This window comes from Egretta garzetta, unplaced genomic scaffold, assembly GCF_000687185.1.
Source record: "Egretta garzetta isolate BGI_Z169 unplaced genomic scaffold, ASM68718v1 scaffold321, whole genome shotgun sequence".
Taxonomy (NCBI): Eukaryota; Metazoa; Chordata; class Aves; order Pelecaniformes; family Ardeidae; genus Egretta; species Egretta garzetta.
The window spans coordinates 646,399-671,169 of record NW_009258756.1 but is presented as its reverse complement, the minus strand read 5'-3'; the positions used below and the strand labels follow the sequence as shown (position 1 = coordinate 671,169).

The 24,771-nt window shown below is 41.0% G+C and overlaps 2 protein-coding genes across 5 annotated transcripts in view; one reads left to right on the top strand and one right to left on the bottom strand.

Moving 5' to 3' along the window:
- Positions 1-7,833, top strand: part of RAB19 (RAB19, member RAS oncogene family) — a 10,157-nt gene extending 2,324 nt beyond the window's left edge. Inside the window, exons 3-5 of one of the 3 annotated variants that reach the window (XR_004841235.1) lie at positions 1,361-1,759; positions 4,699-5,032; positions 7,759-7,833. Coding sequence is in view for 1 of the 3 variants with exons in the window: in XM_009649231.2 (XP_009647526.1) it covers positions 1,361-1,626 (266 nt within the window). In the remaining 2 variants the exon portion in view is untranslated. Of the gene's footprint in view, positions 1-1,360; positions 2,853-4,698; positions 7,690-7,758 lie in introns of those variants that run through there. The other 2 variants (XR_004841234.1, XM_009649231.2) reach the window with 2 other exon arrangements.
- A 118-nt stretch (positions 7,834-7,951) lies between these two features.
- MKRN1 (makorin ring finger protein 1) lies at positions 7,952-24,306 on the bottom strand. Of its 2 annotated transcripts, XM_035888945.1 has the most exons (8): positions 24,170-24,306; positions 19,962-20,090; positions 17,609-17,835; positions 11,947-12,173; positions 11,252-11,466; positions 10,453-10,563; positions 9,862-10,000; positions 7,952-9,411 (listed from the first exon to the last, which is right to left on the bottom strand). In XM_035888945.1, the coding sequence occupies exons 2-8, from the start codon at positions 20,081-20,083 to the stop codon at positions 9,199-9,201; spliced, it is 1,254 nt and encodes a 417-aa protein (XP_035744838.1). In that variant the 5' UTR covers positions 20,084-20,090; positions 24,170-24,306; the 3' UTR covers positions 7,952-9,198. The 2 variants fall into 2 exon arrangements, with proteins under 2 accessions (XP_035744838.1, XP_009647524.1); XM_009649229.2 differs by lacking the exon at positions 24,170-24,306 and having other exon boundaries at positions 19,962-20,120.
- Between the last annotated feature and the right edge of the window lie 465 nt (positions 24,307-24,771).

The window sequence follows — 24,771 nt, the reverse complement described above, 5'->3', positions numbered from 1 at the left end:
GGTAGGGTTTTTCTAGCTTTTCTCATTAATTTAAAGAACAAGACCTATCGGTGGGTGGGTGGGTAGTTGTTGGTTTGTTTTTTGTTTTTGTTTTTTTTTTTGGGAAAGACGTTCTGAAATAAGTAAAAATAAAGCTTCTATCAAGGATCCAGCTTGGTGCTTTCTTCCAAAGCTGGTGCCGTTTGCTGTAGTTAGCAGGAAGTCTTTGCACTTTCAATTACACGCAGTCATGTTGTACACCTTTCTAGCATGAGGTTAAGAAGTCTAACTTTCCCATCTGGAACTGAAGGAGGAAAGCGGTGGGGGGGGGGTCTCCTTAAGAGGGCAAATAACCTTCAAGCAAGCTGTGTTTTTTGGGGGGGTTGTGGTTTTCTTTTGTGGAGAGGGATTGTTTCAGGTTTTTTCCTTTTAAAAAAAACTCAAAGGGACTTAATGGGAGGGGCGTTGACATCTATACACTTCAAATTCAAGACCTGAATTTGATGAAGGGTTGTCTTGAAACTATGAATGTAGACTTCAGCCAGGTACGGCAGGTACTGGAATGATTAATTCCACATGTGCTGCAACTACGTAAATATACAATGGTGTTTTATCTGAGGTGTTTCATGGCTTCTGACAGATTTTGACTGAACTGCCTCAAGTAAATTGTAATCTATACATGCAGAAACTTCTTAAGTATAAATTTAAAGAATTAAGGTAGCTGGTGTGAATTCTTGTCTCTTTTGACATCATCTTAAAATGACTGACTTGTATAAATAGGTCATGTTAAAATCTGATTAACAGGTGAGCATGTTCTTCCTGGGTGTTTGTGGTTTTTTTGGAGGAGAGCTGCTTTAGACTAACAATATTGCACATCTTCAGAGCCGAGTATCCACTTTGAGATGTATCAAGGTAGCCTGACAATAGCGTTAACACGTGGCTTCCACTGAAGGTTGAGTGAGGAATAAACCTCTGCAACATTGCTTTGGTTTACTGTGTGCCATCACTATAGCTACAACATTTCTATTTTTTTTAAATATTTAACTTAAATGCCACTTAGTGTTTAAAAACATTAGGTGGCAGGGACCAACCATTGCTTCCAAATAATCCTCTGGCGCCGCTACCTACAGCAAGTAATTTGATGAACCCAGGTTTTTAGGTTTTGTTTGGATTTTAACTCATTTGATATAATCATGACTTCTGCAGTTTTGATCTACAGTCTATGCTTGTGGCTCTGACGTACTCACATCTTGTTTCTTCCAGTAGCTCTTATTCCTAACATAAATCTATTGCTTAACAAAATTGCAGTAATGTATCGCCTTTAAAAAGATGATTTTTTGAGAGACTGAATTATTGAATTATATATTTGCCTTCTTTTAAGGGAACAAGTCGGATTCAGCGGATAAGCGCCAAGTCCTGTTTGAAGACGCCTGCACACTGGCAGAGAAGCATGGGCTCTTAGCTGTACTGGAGACATCAGCAAAAGAAGCTCAAAACATAGAAGTGGTGTTCACGTTAATGGCTAAGGAGCTAATAGCCCGAAACACCTTACAGCTTCATGGAGAGAGCCCTCCAAGCAGCATCTATCTTGATTCCAGGCCAGTGATTGCCAGTCCAAGCGTGGAGAAGACCCAGTGCCTCTGCTGAAGAGAGATTTCGGGAAGAACTTGAAAGCTGTCATCTTTCTGAGGCTGTTTGATTTAATTTTATTCAACTGATGAAAGTGTGCTATGTGGCCCCAAGCCATCTCTCTTGATCTCTCTACCTTGCAGTTTGGCTTGTAAGTATCTTCAGAGATTGTTGTTGGTAGCACAGGTTGCTTTGAACATGGCAGCTGATGCTTTAACATGAACTTCTGAGCTGAGAGGACTTGGCAAGCTGCCAGCCCTTGCCTTAACCAAAGAGAACTGTAAAAATTATTGCCTTCAATTATGTCCTTAAACGATTTTCTGGCTGCGTCGGAAAACAAATTCGCACCAGAGTTCTGTGTTGATTTGACCCTTCTAAGCTAAGCTATGTTCTTTGTTCTAGTGCAAGCACTTTAGCCTCTGCCAGTAGCTTTAGGAAGTCTGACACACAGTTGGGCAGCACTAACCCACTGCTGCTTAAACTGTCGTTTGGGGGGAAGTCATGATGTCAGGCATGTAGCCGCCCATGCCAAGGAACTTCATAACATTTGTGGGAGAGTGTATTGTTTCACATCTGTACCGACTTCCTCACCAGACAAACCTGGAGACGTCCCTGGGGCTTCATAGCAGGCAGAATGTGACACACTAGGGCGCCAACCTTCTTCCTGGGGCAAGAAGAGTTGTCTTTCACTGGTATCTAATTATAAGCATTGTTTCCAGTAGCGATCTCTGTCTTGCTCCATAGACTTGTTAGGTGTAGTGAAGCTTCCAAGGCACCAGTAATGGCCTAAATCAATGCTGAGTGAGAGGACTTTTTTTTTGTTTGTTTGTTTTCCTCCCCAACCCTGTCTTGCTTTTGATGTGCTGATTTTAATCAGAAGCCTTCTGTAGTTTGTGTGATGGGCCAATGGCAGCTTTAAAGTATGCCTGTAGGTTCTCAAGGGAGTGTGAAGCAGAGAGTCAAGCTCCTGTAGAACTCAGCAAGGACTAAGGTGGTTTAGTGAAGTAACCTCGCCTTGGAGCAGTAGGGGAATGGTATGGGGCATACCAGAAAGCCACCCCTAGGCAAGGGTATGTGCTACTGCTCTGGAGACTGACTGCCTTGGTAGCAATAGAAGGTTTTGTATTGCTCCTCCCAAACACAAGCTCTGCTGTTGGGGGCTCACTTCTGTGTACCAGAGCCAAGTACAGGGTTTAGGTTTTTGTTTTGTGTTTCTGTTTTGTTTGTGGCTTTTTTTTTTTCCCCCAATATTTTTTTGAAGAAAGAAATACTTATGCAGAGGAAGTTTTTTGACTGCAGTCCACAAGTACCAAAGTGCATCACTTAGCTTAACAGTAACTGTGAACTGGAACTCAAACTCTGTAATGATAAAATACAGTCTGGGTTTACAAAGAAGCCCTGTGAAGGCTGCTATGCTGGTAGCTTACCAGCTGGCAGTCTACTCTTCCCCCCCACCCCCCACCCCAAGAAAAAAAAAAACAAACCATGTAGCATTTTTCTGGAAAATCTTGTCTGAGAAGCACAAAAAAATAAAGCAGAATGAATCAATGATTCATAGTCTTGCAAATATTTCTCTTAGTGCTTCCTTTGGCCAGGTTCTTGGCTATCTTCTGGAAAATCTTGTCTGAGAAGCACAAAAAAAATAAAGCAGAATGAATCATTGATTTATAGTCTTGCAAATATTTCTCTTAGTGCTTCCTCTGGCCAGGTTCTTGGCTATTGCATGCAAAAAGCAGGCGTTAATCAGCCACTATGAACTGAGGGAGAAGTCTCCAATGCCAACCTCTAAGCCTTTTGCTATAGCCTGCTGTGGGGAAAGCTTAATCTTCTTCGGGCATCCTCTTTCTGATGTTTACTTTTTAAAATCTTAATTTTGTCTTGATTTGATACTAGCCTAGTAGTTCCATTTCAGTTTGCCTGTTTCAGCAACGGTAAACACTATAACCTTCTGAAATAGCTAAACAAGTAGCAATCCAAACAACTAGTTTCTACACTCTTGTCACTAGGAAAACTGTCAAATGTAAGCTTAATATTCTTGTGTGTTTAAAATCCAAACTACTCCTGGTGGTAGTTTGTAATGTAGCAGGTTTTACTTTTTTAGTATCCACACTTCTAGCAAACTTTGTTCTATTTCAGATGTACCAGAGATAGTATCTGCAGCAAATACTAATCTTCCAGGAGACCTTAATAGAAAAGTATTGTGTTCAGTTCACTCTTTCATTAGCCAAAAATTAGAGGAAGGATCTTACCAGCAGAGTATTAACCTTCATACGGTACACTGGGTTTACTGCCTTAATTAGAGATTACCGTATGAAGTTGTGCTTACCCTCAGTATGGAGGCTGGTGCTCCCTTACTGCCCAGCCCTGCCAGGTTAGAGAGCTCTCTCTTGCCATCCTCCTCCAGCAGGCACAGAGCCACTTGCAAAATCAGTCCTTCAGCGGCAGAAAGCTGCGCAACACGGGATCGGGGGGAACAGGCTCGGGGTTGCGCTTTGAGCTGCACTGTTCCTTTTAATAGGACAAAGCACAGGCTCCTCACTACTCTTCCAAGAAACTAGTCTTAAATACCTACCCCCTTGTGCCACTAAACCAGGAGCGTGACTTCTTTTGGTCGGTTCTGTTCAGCACCCCTCACAAGCCCTCTGGGCAGTTACACTCAATAGTTTCCACAGGGTCACTTTTTTTTTTTTTAAGCTGTCCTCATGTGAATGCAGAGCAAGCTGTGGCAGTTGCTAACAGGAAGATTCTTCAGAGTATTAGCAGACAGTGGGATTCATGAGGTAATACATGAAGAAAGCTATAAACCCTTTGTTAGAGCACATTGTTCTAGACTGTAAGATAGCCACTGCTAGATTAAAAAACTAGCATGCTGTAACCCCTTTCCCCATCACAGAGCAGATGGAAGCATGTGGCTATGACAATGCAAATAGCATTAACTGCTATGGAATCTTATACTAATGCTTTTGTTCCCCCAGCATCATATGCAAATTCAACGTGCTTCTGGTCAGCACCATTAACGCACTTGTGGAAAGTGTAGCTTACTGTAATGTTGCTTACAAGGCTATTCTAAAACCTGCTACTGTCCCACAGTTTTAAGAGCTGTACATCCAGCTTGAAGATGAGCTTATGTTAAATTATGACCTACTTGGAAGAAGCATTTGAATCTCGGCTGTGGCACGTTACTTGCATTGAGATCACAGCCACACCAGATGAGACGGAAGCAGCACCTATCCACAGAACAGAGCAACAAAAAAAAAAAAACAAACCTAGAAGTATTCCAAAATGGAGCAAACCGACACCTCCCAGAAGCTGACTGGCTTACAAGCAAACACAGCTGCAGCCCAGGGACATGGCAGGCACATGGCGTTCCCTATGTGGTCAAGTTTTTCTTCATACATGGGGGACAGGCTCTTAATAACAAAAGGTGAGGTTCTTATCTAATCATTCCAGTTAATGTTTAAGTATAGTTGGAAAGGAGACAGAGAAAGCAATTTTCAGGCCCTGAACAGAGACAGTGAGCTCTGTCCTGGAATGTGCTTTCGGGAAGGAGATGCATGCCTATGGGGAACTGAAACTGGAGCTTCCCCCCGCCAGGTGAGTGCTCTAACCCCAGCACTGTTTAAAGGTGCCCCTTCTAGCTGCAGGCTGCCAACAGGCAGATTTTAATATATCCCAGTTCCCAGAACACTGCTTTTGGCTGCAGGTGGGGGGGCTTTAACACTCGTTCTTTGGTGTGCTGACTCCTGAGGCCATTCTCAAGCACCTCTCTCAAGCAAGCATGTCAAGGACTGGAGCTACGACAGGCAATGCTGGGATATCAGAGTCCTTTGAGAGTAGTTTTAGACAGGCCAAGAGCCACTTCTACCTAAGAGTACTTCAGCTTTTAATAGGAACTTGCAGTTCAAGAGAGGTAGGACTGTGAAGTCTTTTAAAGCACTTTTTCTAGTGTTGTTATTCTAAAAATCAACCTTAACTCAGCTGCCCGCACAGGCTCTGCCTACACAATCACATCAAGCTGTTGCCAAACAGGTGTTGACTCTGGCTTGACTGCAAGTAACAAACAGCACACCCATGGACAACGGTAACAGCAGGAGCTCAGCATATAGGCAACCCCACGTTTCCTTGCTACAGCTTGTGCCCATGAATATCGCTGCTTATTATGGTTTTCACTGCCAAGTCTGTCCAGTTTTGCTTACCTGAAGCGAGGCTCAGCACAACTACAGTTTAACAATGACGCTTTAATGGTGGCATTAGAGTAAAACTGACCTCATAGCAACTCTATCCCTACAGCACAGTCAGTCCTGCATCCTAGGAGACTACATGTGGATTCCCTCGTTTGAAGCTGCAGCAGCATTCATGATTCCATCTATCCAAGTTTTGTTCCAAACATGAGACAAACCTCTCACTACCCTCCAAACAGAAATCTATTTTGTACCTGCTGTAGCAGGAACAAGTTACTTTGTATTGCACTGAATGAACCAGGCATTCCCTCAGCAAGATTACAAACACCGTGGGCTACAATAGGGGAAGAGCTAAAGCAGCAGAGGTTGCAAGAAGTACTCTTAGCTTCTGTGATCGCATTCAGACCGATTAGAATGGGCAGCACTTACTTTGCACTTACCACAAGATGCAAAATTTTGTATCAAACCAAACATATATATTCTTGCAGAGGGAGTAAAGTCAAGGCACTTTAAGTGAGAGCATGCATCTTTTTCTGAAGATTTTTGTTTAGAAATCAAGATTTTGCTGATGGAAGCTTATAGAGTCTTTATACCTTTTTCATCTTGACACTACTCTCATTGGCCTCTTCAGTTTCTGCACCTTAGGTGTTTGCTTAAAGAAAATATAGCACAGCTTAAGTCGTCACCCTCCATATTTTTTACATTAAAAGTTTGCCTTAATTCTACTGAATTTATTCCTGTTCCTGTAGAGGAAAAACATCACAGCCTACTACCATACTTTACTCATTTTAAGGTCCCTACCCTTTTTAGTCATTCCAGTTTGGGGGGGTAAGGTGGGGGGGTGTGGAAATCATAGTGCAACAGCAAGCTTAGACACAGGCCTACCGCCAGCAAGACTCAAACTGGAAGCGACATGCAGCAGTACTGCCTGCTGACAAATACATGCAGTTCTTCAGCTTCGCAGAAGAACCACAGCGTGCTTCAAAGCAAGAGATCAACACAAACTACTTGTCACGATGCACCTGACTACATCAGCCACCTTGCAGCTAGACAGAACAGCCTCCCCCCTCAAAGAAAATCACTTATTTGCGTATTCTCAGCTTCCCGCGTAGCGCGTACAGAAGCAGAGCTTAGAAGCAGCAGCACCCACCATTCCTGCATGCCATTTCTGACCCTTTATGAAGGAAAACTGATGGCTGTGCTCTGGCTGCTAAGTTTATTACTTTTTTCCATCTTGCCAGAACACATTTTTGTTAGACTTCTCTTTGAATGCAGCTTTCCAATAGGATGCTAACAACTTAAATATTCACCATGGAGGGGAGGGACAGGCCAGTTTTACCCCAAAGCCTTTTATTTTTTCTGTCTCTCCCTTTATCAGTTTTAAATGTCATTTGCGCAAATAACCTTCAAATCCTTTTCTCCCTCTGCTACTTGCCCCTGGGGAAAAAACCCCAAACCAACCAACCAACGATGGTTTTAGACTGTTCAGTTAAACTTTACTTCTTAGTCCTATCCCTCAGCATCTGAATACGTTCCTAGTAGTTTACTTCCAATTGTAGGTATTTCTGCAGAAGAATGCTTCTTTCTCAACACACATAGCCTTAAAGCAGCATGTGGATTTTCAGGAAGCGGCCTGGCCTGCAGCAATGCTTGGACTTGCTGTCCAAACAGCATCACGACAGGAAACTATCAAAATAGAACATGTACTGTAATTGACTTTGTTCAGGACCAACAAAATGAATACCATAATGCAGAACTTACTTCTGAGAAAGCAAGCCACGTCTGTTCCCACTAATGGCCCCATACATTCTTTCAACAGTTCAATTGTCTCAGCTGTCTGTTCAGAATGCGTTCCTTACGTTACAGGGTCTTTGCTGGAAAGGTTGTAACAGAGTTAAAATTCCGTATTAGCGTGACACAATTCTGCAGGAGTTAAGAATAAGTGACATAAATGCCTTTATATTTACAGGAGCGCACACACACAAGTAATCAAGCAAGCTGAAACACAGAAGCTTCAAACTTAAAAAACCAGACAGACTTCTTGTTTAATTTTTTTGATTTTTTTTTATTTGGGAAAAGTGCTTCTTACAAAAGGCAGCTGCAAAACAATACGTTATAGACCTCAGAACAATTTCTCATTCCATTTAAAAGTGAAAGGAGAGGCAGTCTAGGGGACAAGAGCAGCAGGAGAACAGATCAAGGGGCATCCACGAGTCAATAAAAAACAGCAATAATGTAATGCAAGGTTAAAATTCCTGTGCTGGGGCTTTGGTGGCAAAGTAATTTCTCAATGCAAATTACAGCCAGAAACTGCATGACTGCCTTTGTAAGCAGTAACTCACATAAACTGAACAGCTTTACCAGGCAACCTGCCCAGCTCAGATGCTGAGAGGCACAGCGATTTCCTAGCGAAGCTCACGGCTTAAGTGGTTACATCAAGTTCTAAAACTTGCAGAGCAATAAAGCTAAAGGGGCCTCTCTGGTGTTCCTCTGACCCCACCTTGGCTAACTGATTTCTGCTCCTAGACAACCCTAACCATACACATGAAAGAGAGCTGGTGTATTAGGGAGTGCCGTCTACTAAGTTAAGCAATAGTTAAGATCACTGCCGCAGACTACTGGGCCGAGACCACTAAACCAGTTTCATGTCCAATTGGAGGCTAGGCTTCATGCACCAAGAGGGGATGAAAGATGGTTTTGTTATTTTTAACTTACAGAGTCTCCCCATCCTTGAGGTCCAACTCTACATTTATCTGTATATACACATAGAGAGTTCTCCTTTCACAAAGACATTTTCCTTTCATGCTAAACACAGTAAAAACCCAGAACGTTCACACCTGGTTCTGGTTACACAGTAGTAATAGTAATGTGCAAGTAAACAAGAGACCAAAATCACAAATGAAGACGTGTACATGAGGGGGCTGGAACGGAGCTGATGCCAGAAAGAGAGTATTTGTATCTGGCCTGAAGTCAGAAATATTGGTACAAAGACAGAAAAAAAGGCCATCAGCCAATTTACATCCCCACTGCATGGCCACTGCTCATTTTTGTATCTGGGCTCTTCAAAATGAGTGTGGAAGTCCTGTAAACACTTTAACCCTGGAACTGGGTGAACTCTGTTGGGTACACAGATGAAGCAACAAACCTAAGCTAACTGTTTGACAGTTAAATTCATTTTTACAAAAACTAACATTTTAAAGATTTATTTCTTGTTATTTGTTTAAACAGAGGAAAAACAACACTCCTGGGGTGGGAGGGGATGGGAAGAGACAGACCCTGGGTAAAAGTTATTACAACAGCACCTGGAATTGATCGGCCTGCCTAGGAGAAACACAGGCACTGCCACAACACCACAGGTAATAGCTACTGCCTGAAGCCAAGATGACAGTCCACACTCCACTGACAGGTGCTATAGATCCAAGTCATAATAATCTTCCAGCTCATCATGAAACAAGTCCCACTCATCCTCGGAATCTGTTAGCTCATCGTCACCTCCTGCTGCCAACAGCATAAGCAACATCTCACCAAGCTCAAAGGTCACCACCTCATCCTCGTCAGTCTCGAACGGGTCACCGTTCTCTCGCTCCTCAATGAACTCCCAGAATCGATTCCTCCGCTGGGCCTGCAAGTGGAACACAAGTATTTCCCCAGGTGACCAAGCAGTACAAGGTAGGAGTCTTCCCCAAAGCTGATGAGGTTCAGCCCCTGGCATACTTTTGACGTGCAAGAAACCATGTTTCTCTTTCAGGGAGATACTGACCTCCAGCAGAATTTACCCGTACACACCCCTATTAATGCTGCCCAACATTTCTATGTTGGTGAACTAGGAAAGTTTTTAAAATTCACTCCTTCCATCTTGGTCTCCAGCATTCACAAGCTTTAGACCACCGCCTCCTTCAAATTCACCACTACAGAGGTCTATCAGAAGTAAAAAAAAAAAAAAAAAGTCAACTTTTCCCTGCCCTCTTCTCAAGGCAGCTGATTGAACGCACACCCCTCTTAAGTTCTCTCTGTATAGAAAGGACAAAAAAAAAAAAACAACAAAAAAAAACACAAAACCAGCAGCACTGACCCGGTATCTACTTGATGTTCCCACTTTGGGTCTCTGTGGCTCCTCTCGGCGGCCATCAGGATATGCATGTTTGTAAAAACAGTTCCCTCCAAATGGACAGCTCCCACGGCCTTCGTCAAAATACCTGCATGGCTTGTTGCTGGAAAGGAAAATACCGCAACCCTTACTCACAGCAGACCCCAACCAGATTTCAGACTTGCATTTACCTGCAGTCCAAAAGGATCTCAGGTACCATCTGGAGCTGAAGGTATTTTGTCAGTATGACACCTACACGCAGAAATGATGCATTACACAATGTGTGTGGGTCCATGCATGCATAGGGACACTGATGGCTCGCAGTGCACAAGCTCGTACTACCTTATGGCTACACCACAAGCGCTTTGCGTATAGAAGGGAAAGACTGATGTCAAAGAAATAGGAACAGTTTTACAACTGTGTGGTTGCATGCATCTGTGGGCAGATAGGCAAGGATACACTTCACACGTGGTGGTGGAAAGGAGGTGTGAGAGGGCTTTACATCAACACCCTTCTTCTCCAGGTGCGCCTTTATCTCTCCTGTCCCAACCTGACAAAAGGCTGCAGTGCTCATACCTCATTGCCTCCTTGTATTTCTGAATGAGTTTCTGCTTCTCTTCCTTCTCCTCCACCCAGTACTCACTTGGAATGACAAAGTTAGATGTGATCCGACATTCTGGGCAGGACCTGGGGAATGAACAGACTGCGCTGCAAAATTCCACATTACAGGGCGCTCTCTCTCCTATATAACAAGTCATGGCATATATCCATCTTTAAAGATGTATAGTACCCGCACACGTGCTGTACAGGCTTTTCAATCTAGATTCTCCCTTACACATGAAGATAACCTAAACTCTCTTCTTTAAGAGCTCAATGGCAATGGCAGCTGGTCAGCTTGTCTCAGAAGAGCTTGAAAAAACACTTCACACAGACTCCTTTTTCTTTAGAATTAAATAAATTTATTTTTGTTTGACTTCTGCATTTATTTGATTGGAACTTTGTCTTTTTTAGAACAGCCTTTAAATGGAGAAATGTTCTGTCAACTGATTAATGAACTAGGGCGGTAATGAATTAAGCAGCATACATTCTGAACTGGTTAATCTGTTTTCAGATTCCTGGCTGGGTGTCCAAGACAAACAGTAACCACTGGACAACATGCTAAATAAATGAAAGTTATTTTCTACCGTTAAGTGAGTATTAACCAAATCAGAGTGTAAATACTATCCCTAACAATTATTTCACTTCCAAACTGAAGTTAGTATGCATTAAATGCAGTCTCTGTGCAGTCTACATCTGGAAGTCTGTTGCAAGTTGTCACAAGTTACTAAGTTCTTCGATAGTAACAAAGCAGAATCTAAATGGGAAAGTGCCTCACTTTATAATCTTGCTCTCAAATTGTTTAGCACTCCTCCACTTGCGGATGCACTTGAGACAGTAAGTGTGGCTGCAGTTGGAGAGGATCCCAAAGCGGCGCTCACTAGGATTAGCTTTCTCATACACCACCTCCATGCATATCCCGCACACCATGTCTTTACTACGCTGGACGGCAAATGAAAGCTCCATGTCCTTCTCGTGAGCTTCAATGCAAGACTGGAAAGGAGAGACAAAGAAAACGGCTACAGAGACAACTGGTCACCTCTAAGCAGCTTTTTAAGCTCAGTTTTACTCTGCTGTTTTGCATAATTAATGGAATACGATTAAGCTGAAAAATCTTTTTCCCCAAAAAACATTTTCTCAGCTAGTGGGGAACCATCAATTCAGAGTTCAAACTCCTTTCTTCAGACATTGCTTTTAAACATAAGAAAGGCAATCTAAAAGACCATCCAGTTTTACTAGGCAAAGAACAAAGCTTTAGTATCTTTAAGCAGACTGCTTTCCCAGCACAGATAAGGAAACCCAGCTGCTTTTGGATATGGCCCTGACAGGAAACAGTCCAGTTTACAACAGGAATTTCATTCGCTGCCTGACCTGCATGCATCTTCAAATGAAAGGGAATTAGTGACAAGTGATTATGGGGAGCTAGGAAGCAATAACTTACAGCTGTTTAACACCAGACAGTTGTTTGCTTACCTTTATGTGCTGGGATCTCTGTGCAGCATCAATCGGATGCAAGACCTGCAGTCCACACATATCGCACACATCCCCATGGATATACACGCAGTTTTCTCCATAACGACATTCTCCTACTGCAGCATAGGGGCACAGCTCCTTCTTTATCTCCACATCTACTTCCTGCTTTTCGTATTCTTCCTCAATCACCATTTCCTGCAAGGGTGCTTCAGTGCAGGAAGGAGCAGCTGGGAACAAAATTAAGGACAGTAAGCAATACATTCAGATTTAGAGCATTGGGAGTGAGAATACATTGTTTAATAATAAAAACAACCAAGGTTCGTTTTCATTCCAAGTTTCACACACCCTCAACCTGAACTAAGTTATTTTCCCACTCAAGAAAGCACAACCAATTTCTTCATCCTTCAACCCCGACAAGACTAAAGCTATCAAGCTTTCAGTGGCCAGATTCAGTTCCATTTACAGGTTAAGTCTGCACTAGAAAATCTCACTAGTCCTCAGCAGCTTAAGCGCATTTTTATACAAACTCTAGTTCAGTAACAGTTAGATAAGGTCACAAATCTCTCACTGCTTTGAGGATCAATTTCACACCAGCTTTTTTCCCAGCAGTTACAAAGCTGAAGCAATAAAGGTGTATCCAGCTAGTACGGAAACACACCACCAGCAGTTCCTTATGTGCAGGTTAATTAGCATGTTGTTCAGCCTGAACAACAGACTTTCACTTCAAGACTCCTATGCACCTGTATGAATGATACAAAAGCTGCGTCCGCACCTCTCACAGAACTCTAAGTATTTGCCCAAAATGCTATCCTAAACAGATATCCAGTCTATCAGTCAGACACATAAACCTAGCTTTAAAAAAACCGAAATTCAGGGCATTTTCATTGCATTCTAAGCTAGTCATCAGTTTTGGAAAATCCCGAGTAAGTAAATTCCCTTACCTAATTCTAAATTTAACTGAAATCTGTACAATTTCTCTTCCCCATTTACACAGCTTCTGCTTAACACTCCTCCCTGTACCTCTTGAACATATGCTTGTCTGTGTCACCACAAGCCAAACAGCCTTCTGAGATCATAGGCATAAGATGATAAATCAAGTTACAAGACAAAAACAGTCAGTTTAAAGATATAATAAACACAGGAGAACAACAAAGCATTACTATATTCAGCATAAAAGTCAGGAAGAACAGCAACTGGACTTAATTTACATAACCAGTAGCTGTTACAAGAGTAAAAAGTCACCTGTGCTGTAAGAAAATCTAACTTTTATAAGCTGTTCAAGCACTAGATTTGGAGAAGTAAGCAAAAACTGTTAAAAGGCATACTTGGATCAGTAAAAGTAAAGGACAGACTCCTCAGAATCAGAGGCTGCACGCTCACAGTGTTTTCATCCCCATGGAGCACAGAGATACAAAAAGCATTATCAGCCCGTTAGCTTTTGGGTTTATAGAAAAAAAGAAAAAGCAGGCCCCTGAGAGGTCACAGTTTAGGGGGATAAGCAAATATTGAAATATTGAAGATTAGAGTTGGGAAGTATTAGCCCTCAAAATAAATTCAAGTCTGCTTCTTGAACCATCTCTGACTTTAGAGGTCACCCACATTGATCTTGGATCAGTCTGTTTGCTAGAAACATACTTTTCAAAAGCAAGTGAGTGACAGAACAACAGATCAACTGTCAACCTGCTCTTTTTTCAGTAAGAGATTCCTAACAAAAAAAAAAAATCTTTTATTACTACTTCTTCCCCATGAGTTCTAGTGAACTGGCACCAAGCAAAGCAACAAGTAACCATATACTAGGCCCCACCTACTGTTCTGAGTAGCTGAACATACTATGAAAATTTGTACTTACTAATCGAAATCCACCCATTTGAAACCCATGGTCTCCACTTCCAAAAGAAGTGACAAAAACCACAACTACCAGTCAGTTTCTATTCCCTCTCCTGTCATTTTTGCCAGTGTTTTTTCTAGTTAATATTGTTACAGATTTATTACCTAGTTGATTCACGTGACTTCTGACATTTCATTTGACCCTTACTGAGGAAGGGCAGTTTAGTATATCATAGTATGGATAAGCAGAAGCCTGCTAGACAGACAAATGCAGCTGAGTTTCACAGGAGTAGTGTGATACAGTACTCTTTTAATGGGGCTGGCAAGATGGTCTTTGCTTAAGGCAATCCCATCCCTGGAAAACGCATAGTCTGAAAAAAGAGAGGCACATTTGAAGCTTCTCTTAACAGAAAAAATTTCCAGTCACCTACACTCCTCTCAAGGATATCTTTTGCCAAAACTTTATTCAGTAAGGGGTGTATTCATTAAAAAAAAAAAAAAAACCCAAACCCAAAAAACCACCACACAAACAAACCACCAAAACAAAACCACTTATTACTTGAGGTTCTTGGAGAATAAAGGCTTTGAAGTCTTGTCCCCTCAGACACTGACTTAGAAACCCATTTATTTACTACACTGGTCCACAGTAGAGCATAGACCTTCACATCTTGGCACAAAAAAAGTACAGAGTTGTTACTTAAAACAAACCACCACCTACTCAAGTCAACAAGCACAGTACACAGCACAGCTACTAAATTCCAGCCCAGTCCACAAAACCATCCTTGCACAAAAAAGTACAACCAGTTCTTAGTGACCAGACATCTAGACAACAAGATACAGATGTATGAATGTCACTCTTCAATAACGACTCTGGGTATTTCTACAGTATGACAGGGTGGGAGCAGGAAAAACATGTGCTAAAAGTGACATTAGTCTTCCAGTCCCAGTTTTCTGTGCTGTCCTGGCACTTCCCTTCAGTGAGAGCTGTATTTCTATGAAATAAAAATTAAATTAGTATTTCCACTTCTGAGTATCTCAGCTTCTATAACCTAAAGCCCTGCATGCATATCTCCTGTATCTACTGCACCGTATCTGCTACACTTTTGCTTCCTCTGTGAAAGCAAAATTAGAGGAACTCACAAGACTCCATTGCCTCAGTAGTTAGTAATATCCCCCAAAGCACCATTTACTCTCTACAATTGTTTTCAGTTTTCAAAACCACTACTCTCCAGTAGGTGGACCCAATCCCTATCTTCTCACTGCCCTTTTCACAGTCAACACAGTTAAATTCACACTCGTAAAAAAAATAGTTCGTTACCTTCAATCCACACACCACCTGCTTTCACTCTAGGACATGCTTTGTAGCATCAAGTACATTCATTTTATAGCAGCAGGAAGCAGCCACCGAATTCAGTGTCTCTTACATTTCTGCCTCTACCCTCCCTCAATTATTCCAGAACATCCAGCAGCAGTAGCAACAGAACAAATACAGAAATGTGGTGCACCTATACATCAAACAAGTGAGTATCTGAAGGATAGTCACTATTGTCTTTGCTAGGCCCTGAGGTCATCTTGAAGAAATCTGGTTTAGCCCCAAATCAGAGAATCATCCGCACTAGCAAAATGGCTTATCTCGTAGTAAGAGATGAGCATTATAGCCCAAGCTACGCGTGGTTAAACTGTCAACCCTGAGTCTTCAGCATTTGTAAGCCAATTTAAAACACAGGCTTCTAGCTAATCTTGAGAAATAGATTCCATTTTAAACTTTTCAAGTACCTGTACATTTCTCCAGGCATATGACAAGAGTAATGTGTAAGGCTTTAAAGTATACACTGTTGAACACACTGCACGCATCATCCTGATGACTACAGCAAGGTTCTTTATTTTTAGAGCTTAATAAAGACAGTGGATTCAAAAAGTAAAGTTTTTAAAACACAGCTTTTAAGAAGTCACCATGGGAATTAGCATCATGTGGCACTGTTCAGAAGAGAAACAGCTAAGCGTGCATGTTAAAATACATCAAATTTCAAAGGATACAAAACAGAGAATTTGGAATAAGATTCAGAGAAGAGAATGTTATTTAACTTAATGCTGTGGCACCCATGAGTTTCCATGAAAAATAACCCTGACCCCATAAAAAAAAAAAAAAAGGAACTGCTTCAGTAAAACTAAGTGATTTAAAGATATAATAAAATGCTCTTATGCTTCAGGATTTAGGAGAAAGCACCAGCTCTCCTCTAAGGAGTAAGTGTATTTAGAAGACCTCCAGCTGGTTAAATTGGCAATGAATTGATTCCAGTGGAGGACTACCCAGCTATTACAGGAACTGAAGCACATGAAAAACATGAAAAGAGACTGAGGAAACTGGGCTTGTTCAGCTTAAGAAGGTATCTCATTGCTATACTCACCTACCTAATGGAAAGGTATAGAAAAAAAAAAAAAACAAACCACAAACCCAGAACCAGACTCTTCTCAGAGGTACACAGGACAAGAGACAGAAGGCAAGCTGAGGCAGGGAAAAATCCAATTACATAACAGGAAACAGTTTTTCCTTGTAAAGTGTCAAAAACTGCAAAGGTTGCCTGGAGGTCATGGCATTTTGAACATCTCCAAGGATAGAGATTTAACTAAACAAAGCCCCTGGCAACCTGACAAGGCTGACCCTGCTTTAGGCAGGAAATGAACTAGATGAAATCTAGAGGTCCCTTCCAGTCTAAATTATTCAATTTTGATTAAAAGAATTAAAAAAGGGATCCTTTGTCTCAATGAACAGAGAAGGTCTGTCTTTTATGACAGTAAGGTGACATATTACAAGGTAGAAGAAAAGTTTTCATTCCTTTGGACTATACCAAAGTCACAGATACACCAAACTATTCCATAATCAAAATTCTCAACAATGCTAGAAAAATGTTAATGTTGCTCAGCCATTCCCTTCCTCTTCACCCTTCCTCAAATCAGATCAGAGCAGACTCCAGCAGCACCCTGTAATACCAGAAGGTATGACAACTTCAAACTCTTCTGGACACAAGGTGTCCATTTTGGATTCAAACAATTATTTGAGTACTTACGGCCATAAGCCTTCAGTTTTAAAGAGCCAAGTATTAGAAATTATGCTGAAGTAAACACATTCAGCCTACTTAAAATTTTGTCACTTAAATTTTAAGGCTTTGTCTTATCTTCTCTGCAGGGAAAGCAGATGACAAGTATGCTACTTAAAACAATCTGGTCCAACACTATGAGCTTCTTCAAACTCATCCTCAACATAAGCCATCACAGTATTAGGAAGTCAAGTCTCAGAAAGGTAACTAGAATAAATGATTTTCAGCCTCTGGTCTAAACTGCCATGGGATTCATGAAAGCAAGCATTAGGCTTCAATTCATTCTACAAGAATCTGTACCTCCACTGGAAAACCTTTAAGAGATTTAAAAAAAAAAAAAAATCCCCCAAACAACTTCCCTCCCAAAAAAAGGCAGCAGGTTATCTTCCCAGGTAGTGATATTAGTTGCACCACCAGTATTTTCTTCTTCCATCACATATGCAAACTAAACTTCAAAGAAGGAGATTCACAAAGTCATTCAGAGCCATAACAAGAGGAAGCCAGTTATGCAGAGACTGTCTTTAAACGTAACTGGTTTCAGAACATCAGGACAGCAGTATTAACTAATGTGGAACGGTCCAACTATTCGCCTCAGAAAATTCAAGCGTAACTTAAGGACAGATCACTTGATTAATACGAATAGCTGTATTTAACAAACCAAAAGCATTAAAATAAAATGCGCTACATATAAAATGTTGACCCATGACAAATTTACTGTTACCCCATGATCAGCTTACCACGTCCACAGTATGGCTGCCCAGGGACAAACTCTACAGCATTCACCCAGTCTTCAGCACCTACTCCTGCAGCTACCAGATCTGCATTTTCATCTTCTATCTCAGCAATAATTTCTTCAAATGTTTCAGGGAGCAATGCGAAGTCTGATGATACTGAGGGATAAATTTTTGCATCTGGATCCTCATCAGTCATTTCTTCCTCTTTCAGTGGCTTGGTATGTTCATATCTAAAGTTAAAACACATCATGTCAATTCTTCACAAAAAAAAACCCACCAGCAGCTTGATGAATTGGAAATAAACTAATCAAGAGGTAAACATGCTATTCCGAAGAACAACCTAGACACTACTTGAAAGAGAAAGCCATTGATGACCCTTTATAGAGACATGCTTCCACTTGTGCCATCTGTCAGCACTGCTTAAGGAAACAGAAGGTGTCCGGAGGAAATGGAGAAGCATGCACAATTCTTACTTAACTTACATAGAATGAACTTCAATTACATAATAGGTACATGACCAGTTTTGGATGTATGTGCAGTATTACTGAAGTAAGTTAGTTCCATCAGCTTTAAAAAGGAAGACTAAGGGCAGACGCTGCTGTCTTCAACTACCTTGTGGGAAGCCACAGGAAGAGATGCAGCCAGAGTCTTCTCAGAGGAGCAGCAATAGGATGAGCGCCATCAACCACAAGTCCAAAATGGGAGGTTACAATTAGGTATTAGGAAAAAAAAAATCACTGGGAGAATAGTCAAACCCAGGATCAGGTGCCCAGAGAGGCTGCAGAATCTTCATCCTTGCAGATAACCAAAACCTGACTGGACAATGCCTTGTGCGACCTGACCTAAGCTGTCTCTGTCTTCATCATGGCTCCAGAGATCCCCATCAACATAAGTGATTCTTTTTCTGTATCTGCGCATCTTGCCTCATTCAGATTTTACACTGAATTTTAGTAGTTATTTCTAATGCCTCTTTCAACTTACTGTGGAAAATGATGCTCAGAATGCTTTGATCCCTACCACCCACAAACAACAGGAGTGCACCATTTCCCTGAGAAATAGGTCTTCCAGCAACTAGTAGACTACATGGAAAAATAAACTTCAGGAATACCTTTGAGGTTTTAGATATTTGCTGACTAATTTCAGGGACAAAGGGAGGGAATTTTTGGAGATCAGACAAAACTTTTAAGCAAATGTAATTCATTTGCCTCGTGTCAGGTTGAAAACAACAAAGTGTCACAGTTCTCACATATTAAAGAGATGCTCCCAACTGAATGTCAGCTTTGAAATCCTCAGGAAGCTATGAAGCACAAATTTAAAAGTCAAGGCTCCAGACCTCTACACCAATGGTCTCCAAAGTGGTATGCATTCACCCTAGAGGGTGTGCCAGACAATCCACTGGGGTGCAGGAAGAAAATACTAGAAGTTCTTGTCTTTTTTATTTTTTCCTAAAAAAATAAGAAACTACGTTTTACTAATATATGACATACAGATTGACAGCAGTGTCCTTACTCAGCCTGTATGTCAGAGGGTCCCACGTATGGTATGCACAAGGTGTCTTGAAGGAGGAGCAGGTGTTCCACCATGCAGCAGGGTCGACAGTGGCACCCTCACTTGTTCATGAATTTTCACCGTATTTCAACACGCTGTGGTTTGTTTATGCCCAATTAAATAGATTGACAGATTATATTATCTTGTTTTACCTAAACTAACTCTGACAAAATGAACAAGTGGCTTAAAAAAAGACAATGCTGATAATGTGAGCACAAGCAAACAGCAAGAAAATGTCAGAACTAACACTTCTACTCCTACTACGAGCTCTTCATTACAAGGTAAAGACAATACCAACCTAACCAGATCTGACAAGAACTTGAGGGGGGTGGGGGGATAAATAAAGATTACCATGAAGACTATTTGAAATATAGTTTTACATCCACTACTGTTGATGATGCCCTCCGTGTATACTGTGCCTTGAGATAGTAGCTAATGATAGTATGAAGCCATCAAAATTGGCAAGTCATTTCAAATCTAAACATCCAGAACATGAAGACAAACCTCTACAATTTTTCCAGAGATGTTTCAAGTCATGCATTACTCAATCCAGTACTTTTCAAAACTTCACAAAAAATGTTTGCAAGCCTCTTCTGAGGCTTCTTACACAATAGTAAAAGACAAAAAGCCACATACCATTGGACCACTTGCTCTTCCTGTTTGTGAAAATAAACTCTTTTTATAAATTTCTGGAAGTGTAATGAAAGAGGAAAACACTTTAAGATTTATTGCCTTTCTGTGAGCTCTCTACTTAGGAACCCAAGAGTAAAATTACTCCCCTACAGGATGGTCATCAACATTTCTTTACCTGCAACGATCTCCGTAAGCACAGCATCCTCGCTGATAATACCTGCACACCATGGCAGACTGACTAGTGGAGAGGTCATGGGAGTAGCGACAGTTGTCTCCTTCCTTGCAAACTCCATGCATGAAGTATCTGTAAGACAGAAGATTACTGTGGATTAAGGAGAAGCACTGAAGCTGTAAACAAATTATTTGGATGATGAGTTTTTTCTTTAACTGAAGGTATGCTGAATTGCCACTAATGACTCTTAGGACCAGTATAAACATACAAATAAGAATGCCTAAGAACAGATGAAGCCTTAGCTATTCCAGTGAACTGCACTGCACATTTAGGGACTTACACTTACAAAAGGCTGAAAACAAACTGCAAAGCAAACCTTACCCTGGGCTATGTCACAGAGAGGAAAGTCTTGGACAAAGTAGATAGCAACAAAGTTTTACTTGCAGCTCCTGTGTTCCGACATCAACTAAAACCTTAGAGAAGCCCATGACTGAATCCAAGAATTAAAATCAGCTGCTCCCTAAACAAATTTCCTGAGGGGTTAAATCTATTTTGAATTTGTAACTAATTCAATCAGAATTAATTTCCTCTCCAAGAATGTAAAACATGTTTGTGACATATAATTACATCTGACAAAACACCCACATTAGTTTTTGCCATAGGAGGCAAATAATGAGTAGAAGCACCCTGCTTCAATACCGTGTTGCCCAGCCTGAAAGAATTGTACAGTTTCAAAGCTTTTGAGGACAGTTTACTAAATTTTAGCATGTAATGCAAGTTTATTTGAGCATCCTCAAATTCAGCTATTCAAGAAAACTGAACAGTTATTTTCAATTTGTTTTATGTTTTAACCTAGAAGACACAAGCTTCTTGAAATTCAAGACACTGCAACTATTCAGACTCAGTATGTTCACATCAAAACCACAACTGAAAATACAAGCTTAAGTACATCTTTCCCAATCCACGTAGAAGTATTAGCCAAGAAAAGAAAGAAAAACCCCAATACAAACCCCAAACCTACGCAAGAATTGAATCCATCAACATGTTTACCAACACTGCAATGTAGAAAGAGCCCCCAGATACCAAGTAGCTTGCAAACTCTTAACTCACTGGAAATATCAAGACCTGATAAACAAGAAAATTTGTTAGGGTTTAGGTGTCATACAAAACACCACTTGAGGGAAGACTGAGAAATAGATTATACCCTTCTAAGCCCATCTTGCTACTGTAAGGGGCAGTCCTGCCCTCCTCCTGTTGCACACTTCCACCATTTGTATTGGTATTACCACACCACACCTACACAGCCAGCAGAACCAGGTCCTCCAACCAGCTGACTGCACAGCCACCCAGCAGTACAGCCAGCACAAGAGACAAAAGGATCATCTTTCAATAGCCCAAACTAAGATTAGGATAGCTCTTCACAAAGCAGCACATTCAAATCTATATTCCTAAACTTAGAAGGTGTCAAGTTGTTGAATTGCATGAACTTCTGCATAGGTACACTTAAGTCTGCTGTATTTTTAAGAAGTCAGGTAAATCAAAGTGAACAATTCACCAAATGACATAAGCAGAGCTACATTTGTAATCCAGTACTAGGGATATATTAAAACCTGAGGTGAGTCTCAAGAGGGCTAACAACTCCCCTCCATATGTGGTATACTCAAGGTACTAAGAACAAAAAAAATCTAAAGTGATTTTATAAACCACCAGCAGACACTTGCCATCAGGCTGCAATTCACACTCAAAACAATCACCTGCCTGTACACTGTGGCCACATAGTAACCAGATAAGAAATGTGGCCCTACAGAAAAATAAGTGGTGTAAGACCAAGATGAGGCCCTGCAAGGTATTCTCCCCAGAGAGATGAGTACCCTAGTCAGGTTTGCCAGGTGGCTGCACAAGCAGCTACGCCAGCACACACCAGGAATAGGGTGTCACACACGCACACCCCAAAACCCCACAATGCATAACCAGCACTCTCCACTGTGAGAAGGAAAAAAAAAAAAAAAAAAAAAAAACACCACCAAAAACCCCACCACACACAACACCACAACCCACCCACAAACAATCCCACCTCAAAGCAAAAAAAACCCCAACAACCCACAAACTTGTGGAACCAGAACATAACTGGAATTTCTGGCTTGGTTTTAAGAAATGGGAGTCACACCAATAGGGTAAAACAATAATTCAGGTTGTTAAACATTTGCTCTTTAACAACTGTTATCTCCACCCTTTGCTTATTTCCACACAGCACTGCTTCCCCATGTGCTGGGGCATGCAATTTCATAGCCACCTGCTGACTCATATCAGGAAACTGCTTCAGATGTAACCTGAAATTCCTTTTGCTGCCCCCATGGTTATTTTTAATCTAGATCAGATCACTGCTCAGCCCCACTGCACAGCCACACTGCTGCTACTTAGGCAAACAAAGTGTTGAGACACCATTATGGCTGACATAAGTGACTAAGAGCAAGGCACCACCCTGAAGTAAGGACTTCTGTTAGAAAGTACTTGGTCAACATAACTTATCCTAAATACATAAGCCTCAAAATTAAGCTCTCCCACTGCTTGTTAGACAGAGGAAGTGGCATTCCAAGTCCCTTTCCTTCTTTCCCAGCTTATGCTAGAAAATTCTCTGCAAATACAGATGTCTATATAATTCTGAAAGTTGTCGATTCATACCATCAAGATGGTAGGCTATAAAGGGGTGAAAAAAAAATCTGAAACATTCACAAGCTTAATTCAATTCACATGTCACTTTTAAAGGCCTGCAATCCTACGCAGCAAACTCAGCATCATTTGAACAAGAAGGTTGGGGTGGGAGGAGAGAAAAAAAAAATGTATTTCTCTAAGGATTACACCAACTTCCTCTCCCCCTTCTCCTCCCCCAAGGGGTAAGATTTTTATTTAAGGTCACAAAGAATTTAACATTTTACATACGAAATTGTGGTGTTTGGCTAAAATATGCTTTGGTCATGTTGAAAAATAAACAGAGTGCATTATTTTTTGGTGAAAGATAGCAAAACTTGCTGGAGAGCATCTTTACACAGACAGGGTATTCAGTTTAACTGTAACTTTACACAACAGCAATACCAGGCTCTTGTTTCTGGTCACAGGGAAAAAGAATCCTTAAAACTGAGAAACACATGAGTTACCTGCCTCACTCGGTGACACATAGAAGGATATCTGAAATTTGCATTCTGTCAAGTAGTCAGAGAATACAACTAATTTCAGCTGAAAAAAGTAAAACCAGATCAAGACAAGTACATAACTGGATTTTCTCTGAGTGTCTATGATGCTGTCATGCAAAAAGCACTTATTCTGGCAGCAGTGCTCTCGGGCTTTCCTTTTCAGATATACTAGCATAATTTGGTGAGGCTGCATGGGGAACCAGACCAGAGGGGTCCAAACCCAGATCATCTCCCCAGTTCGGTTGCTTGCATGACTGTACAAAACACTGGCAATACCAACACACGGAATAACCACCCAGAAGTAGTAATCGCCTGCACTGGCATTTCACCACTGAAAAATGTTTCAACTTGCATCTAGTTACAGATGCCTTGATCAAAATAGCATATCCTGATTTTCATGGGGTACTTAAAAAAAAAAAAGGCCACAGAAATCAGGCTTCGCAAATCTAAAGTCTCAAGTTGTAGACAAGATCCAGAGGGCATTTTGTGGAAACGTATAGAGAAAACACTTGTCCAAGGCCACAAAGCTATTCATGCCTCCAACTCCAGAGAGGCCAGATGTTACAAGTGCTACAGTTAATTTACTAGAGTACTTAAAATTTTAGTTTAAAAGTTTATCCATATTTCAACAACCTTGATTTCCATGGTGGTTTAAAGCATAATAATCTACTTCAATAGTAGATTATAAAATTAATAATAATAATGGTTTTGTTTTCCACTGCTAGAATAATACTGCTTCTATTACTTGTCATAAATTAGAGAAAGAGAATTTGCAATGCCTTTATCAAAAAGACAATGCAGTGTTAAACACTACAACTGCAGTCTTAAAATCCTGAACATGTACCAGCTTCTTTCAGATGCTTCCTTCTAGTCAAGCTTCTGAAGCATGCAACAGATTTGCTTATTCAGGTAGGGCTGGTTCTTTACTTCAGGTCCACTTAATTCTGCTTTCAGGTAACCGCATTTTGTTTATTAAACTACTGGTTTTGCTGAATTAGAATGTCACACACAAAACCAGACCTCCTTCAAAAACTGTGACATTGTCATGACTGGCAGGCGGGGAACCTCAGGATAAGAGCCAACTGCATTCATTAGCTTCTTCAGGTGCCATACAGAGACTGAGAATTCCCAGAGAAGAAGGTAGCGGGGAAGAGGCCAGGCACGCTCTTCTAGCACAGCACGTGGGCGTGCAGCCACGTGAGTGGCTGATGAAATTCTACATGAGTTAGTAATCTTAAGAAAAAGGAAGAGAAAAAGAAGAAAAAGTAGGTCTATTAGTAGGTATAAATGCTATTAGGCATTTATGTCCTTGTCCTTTCTTCTCCATAACCTCCTTCAGCAAGAAGGTAGTGGGGGATCCAGAACAGAGCAGCTAAGAAAAGGGACATGCAAGCAGGATATTAAGAGGTTTGCACTCCACATCTTATCACTAGTGTTGCAATGAATCCAGGAAGCATACTTTACCAATTCAGGTTTTTCACATTAAAAAGACAGATAAATACCTGATCTAGCTTTTCAGAAACAACAGCAAAGACACAAACATGTAGACAACTCTGCAAATACACCGATTAGTTGCTAAGGGTTTTATTTATGTTCAGTTATTAAACAAACAAGTGAAATGT

Coding starts and splice junctions, on each gene's coding strand:
- MKRN1 (XM_035888945.1), bottom strand. CDS start 20,083: ATGCATGGAGTTTGCAAGGAAGGAGACAACTGTCGCTACTCCCATGAC. Junction 17,836..19,961: donor GCTTACGGAGATCGTTGCAG/GTAAAGAAATGT, acceptor TTTTAACTTTAG/ATATGAACATACCAAGCCAC. Junction 11,467..11,946: donor AGAGATCCCAGCACATAAAG/GTAAGCAAACAA, acceptor TCTCCTTTCCAG/TCTTGCATTGAAGCTCACGA.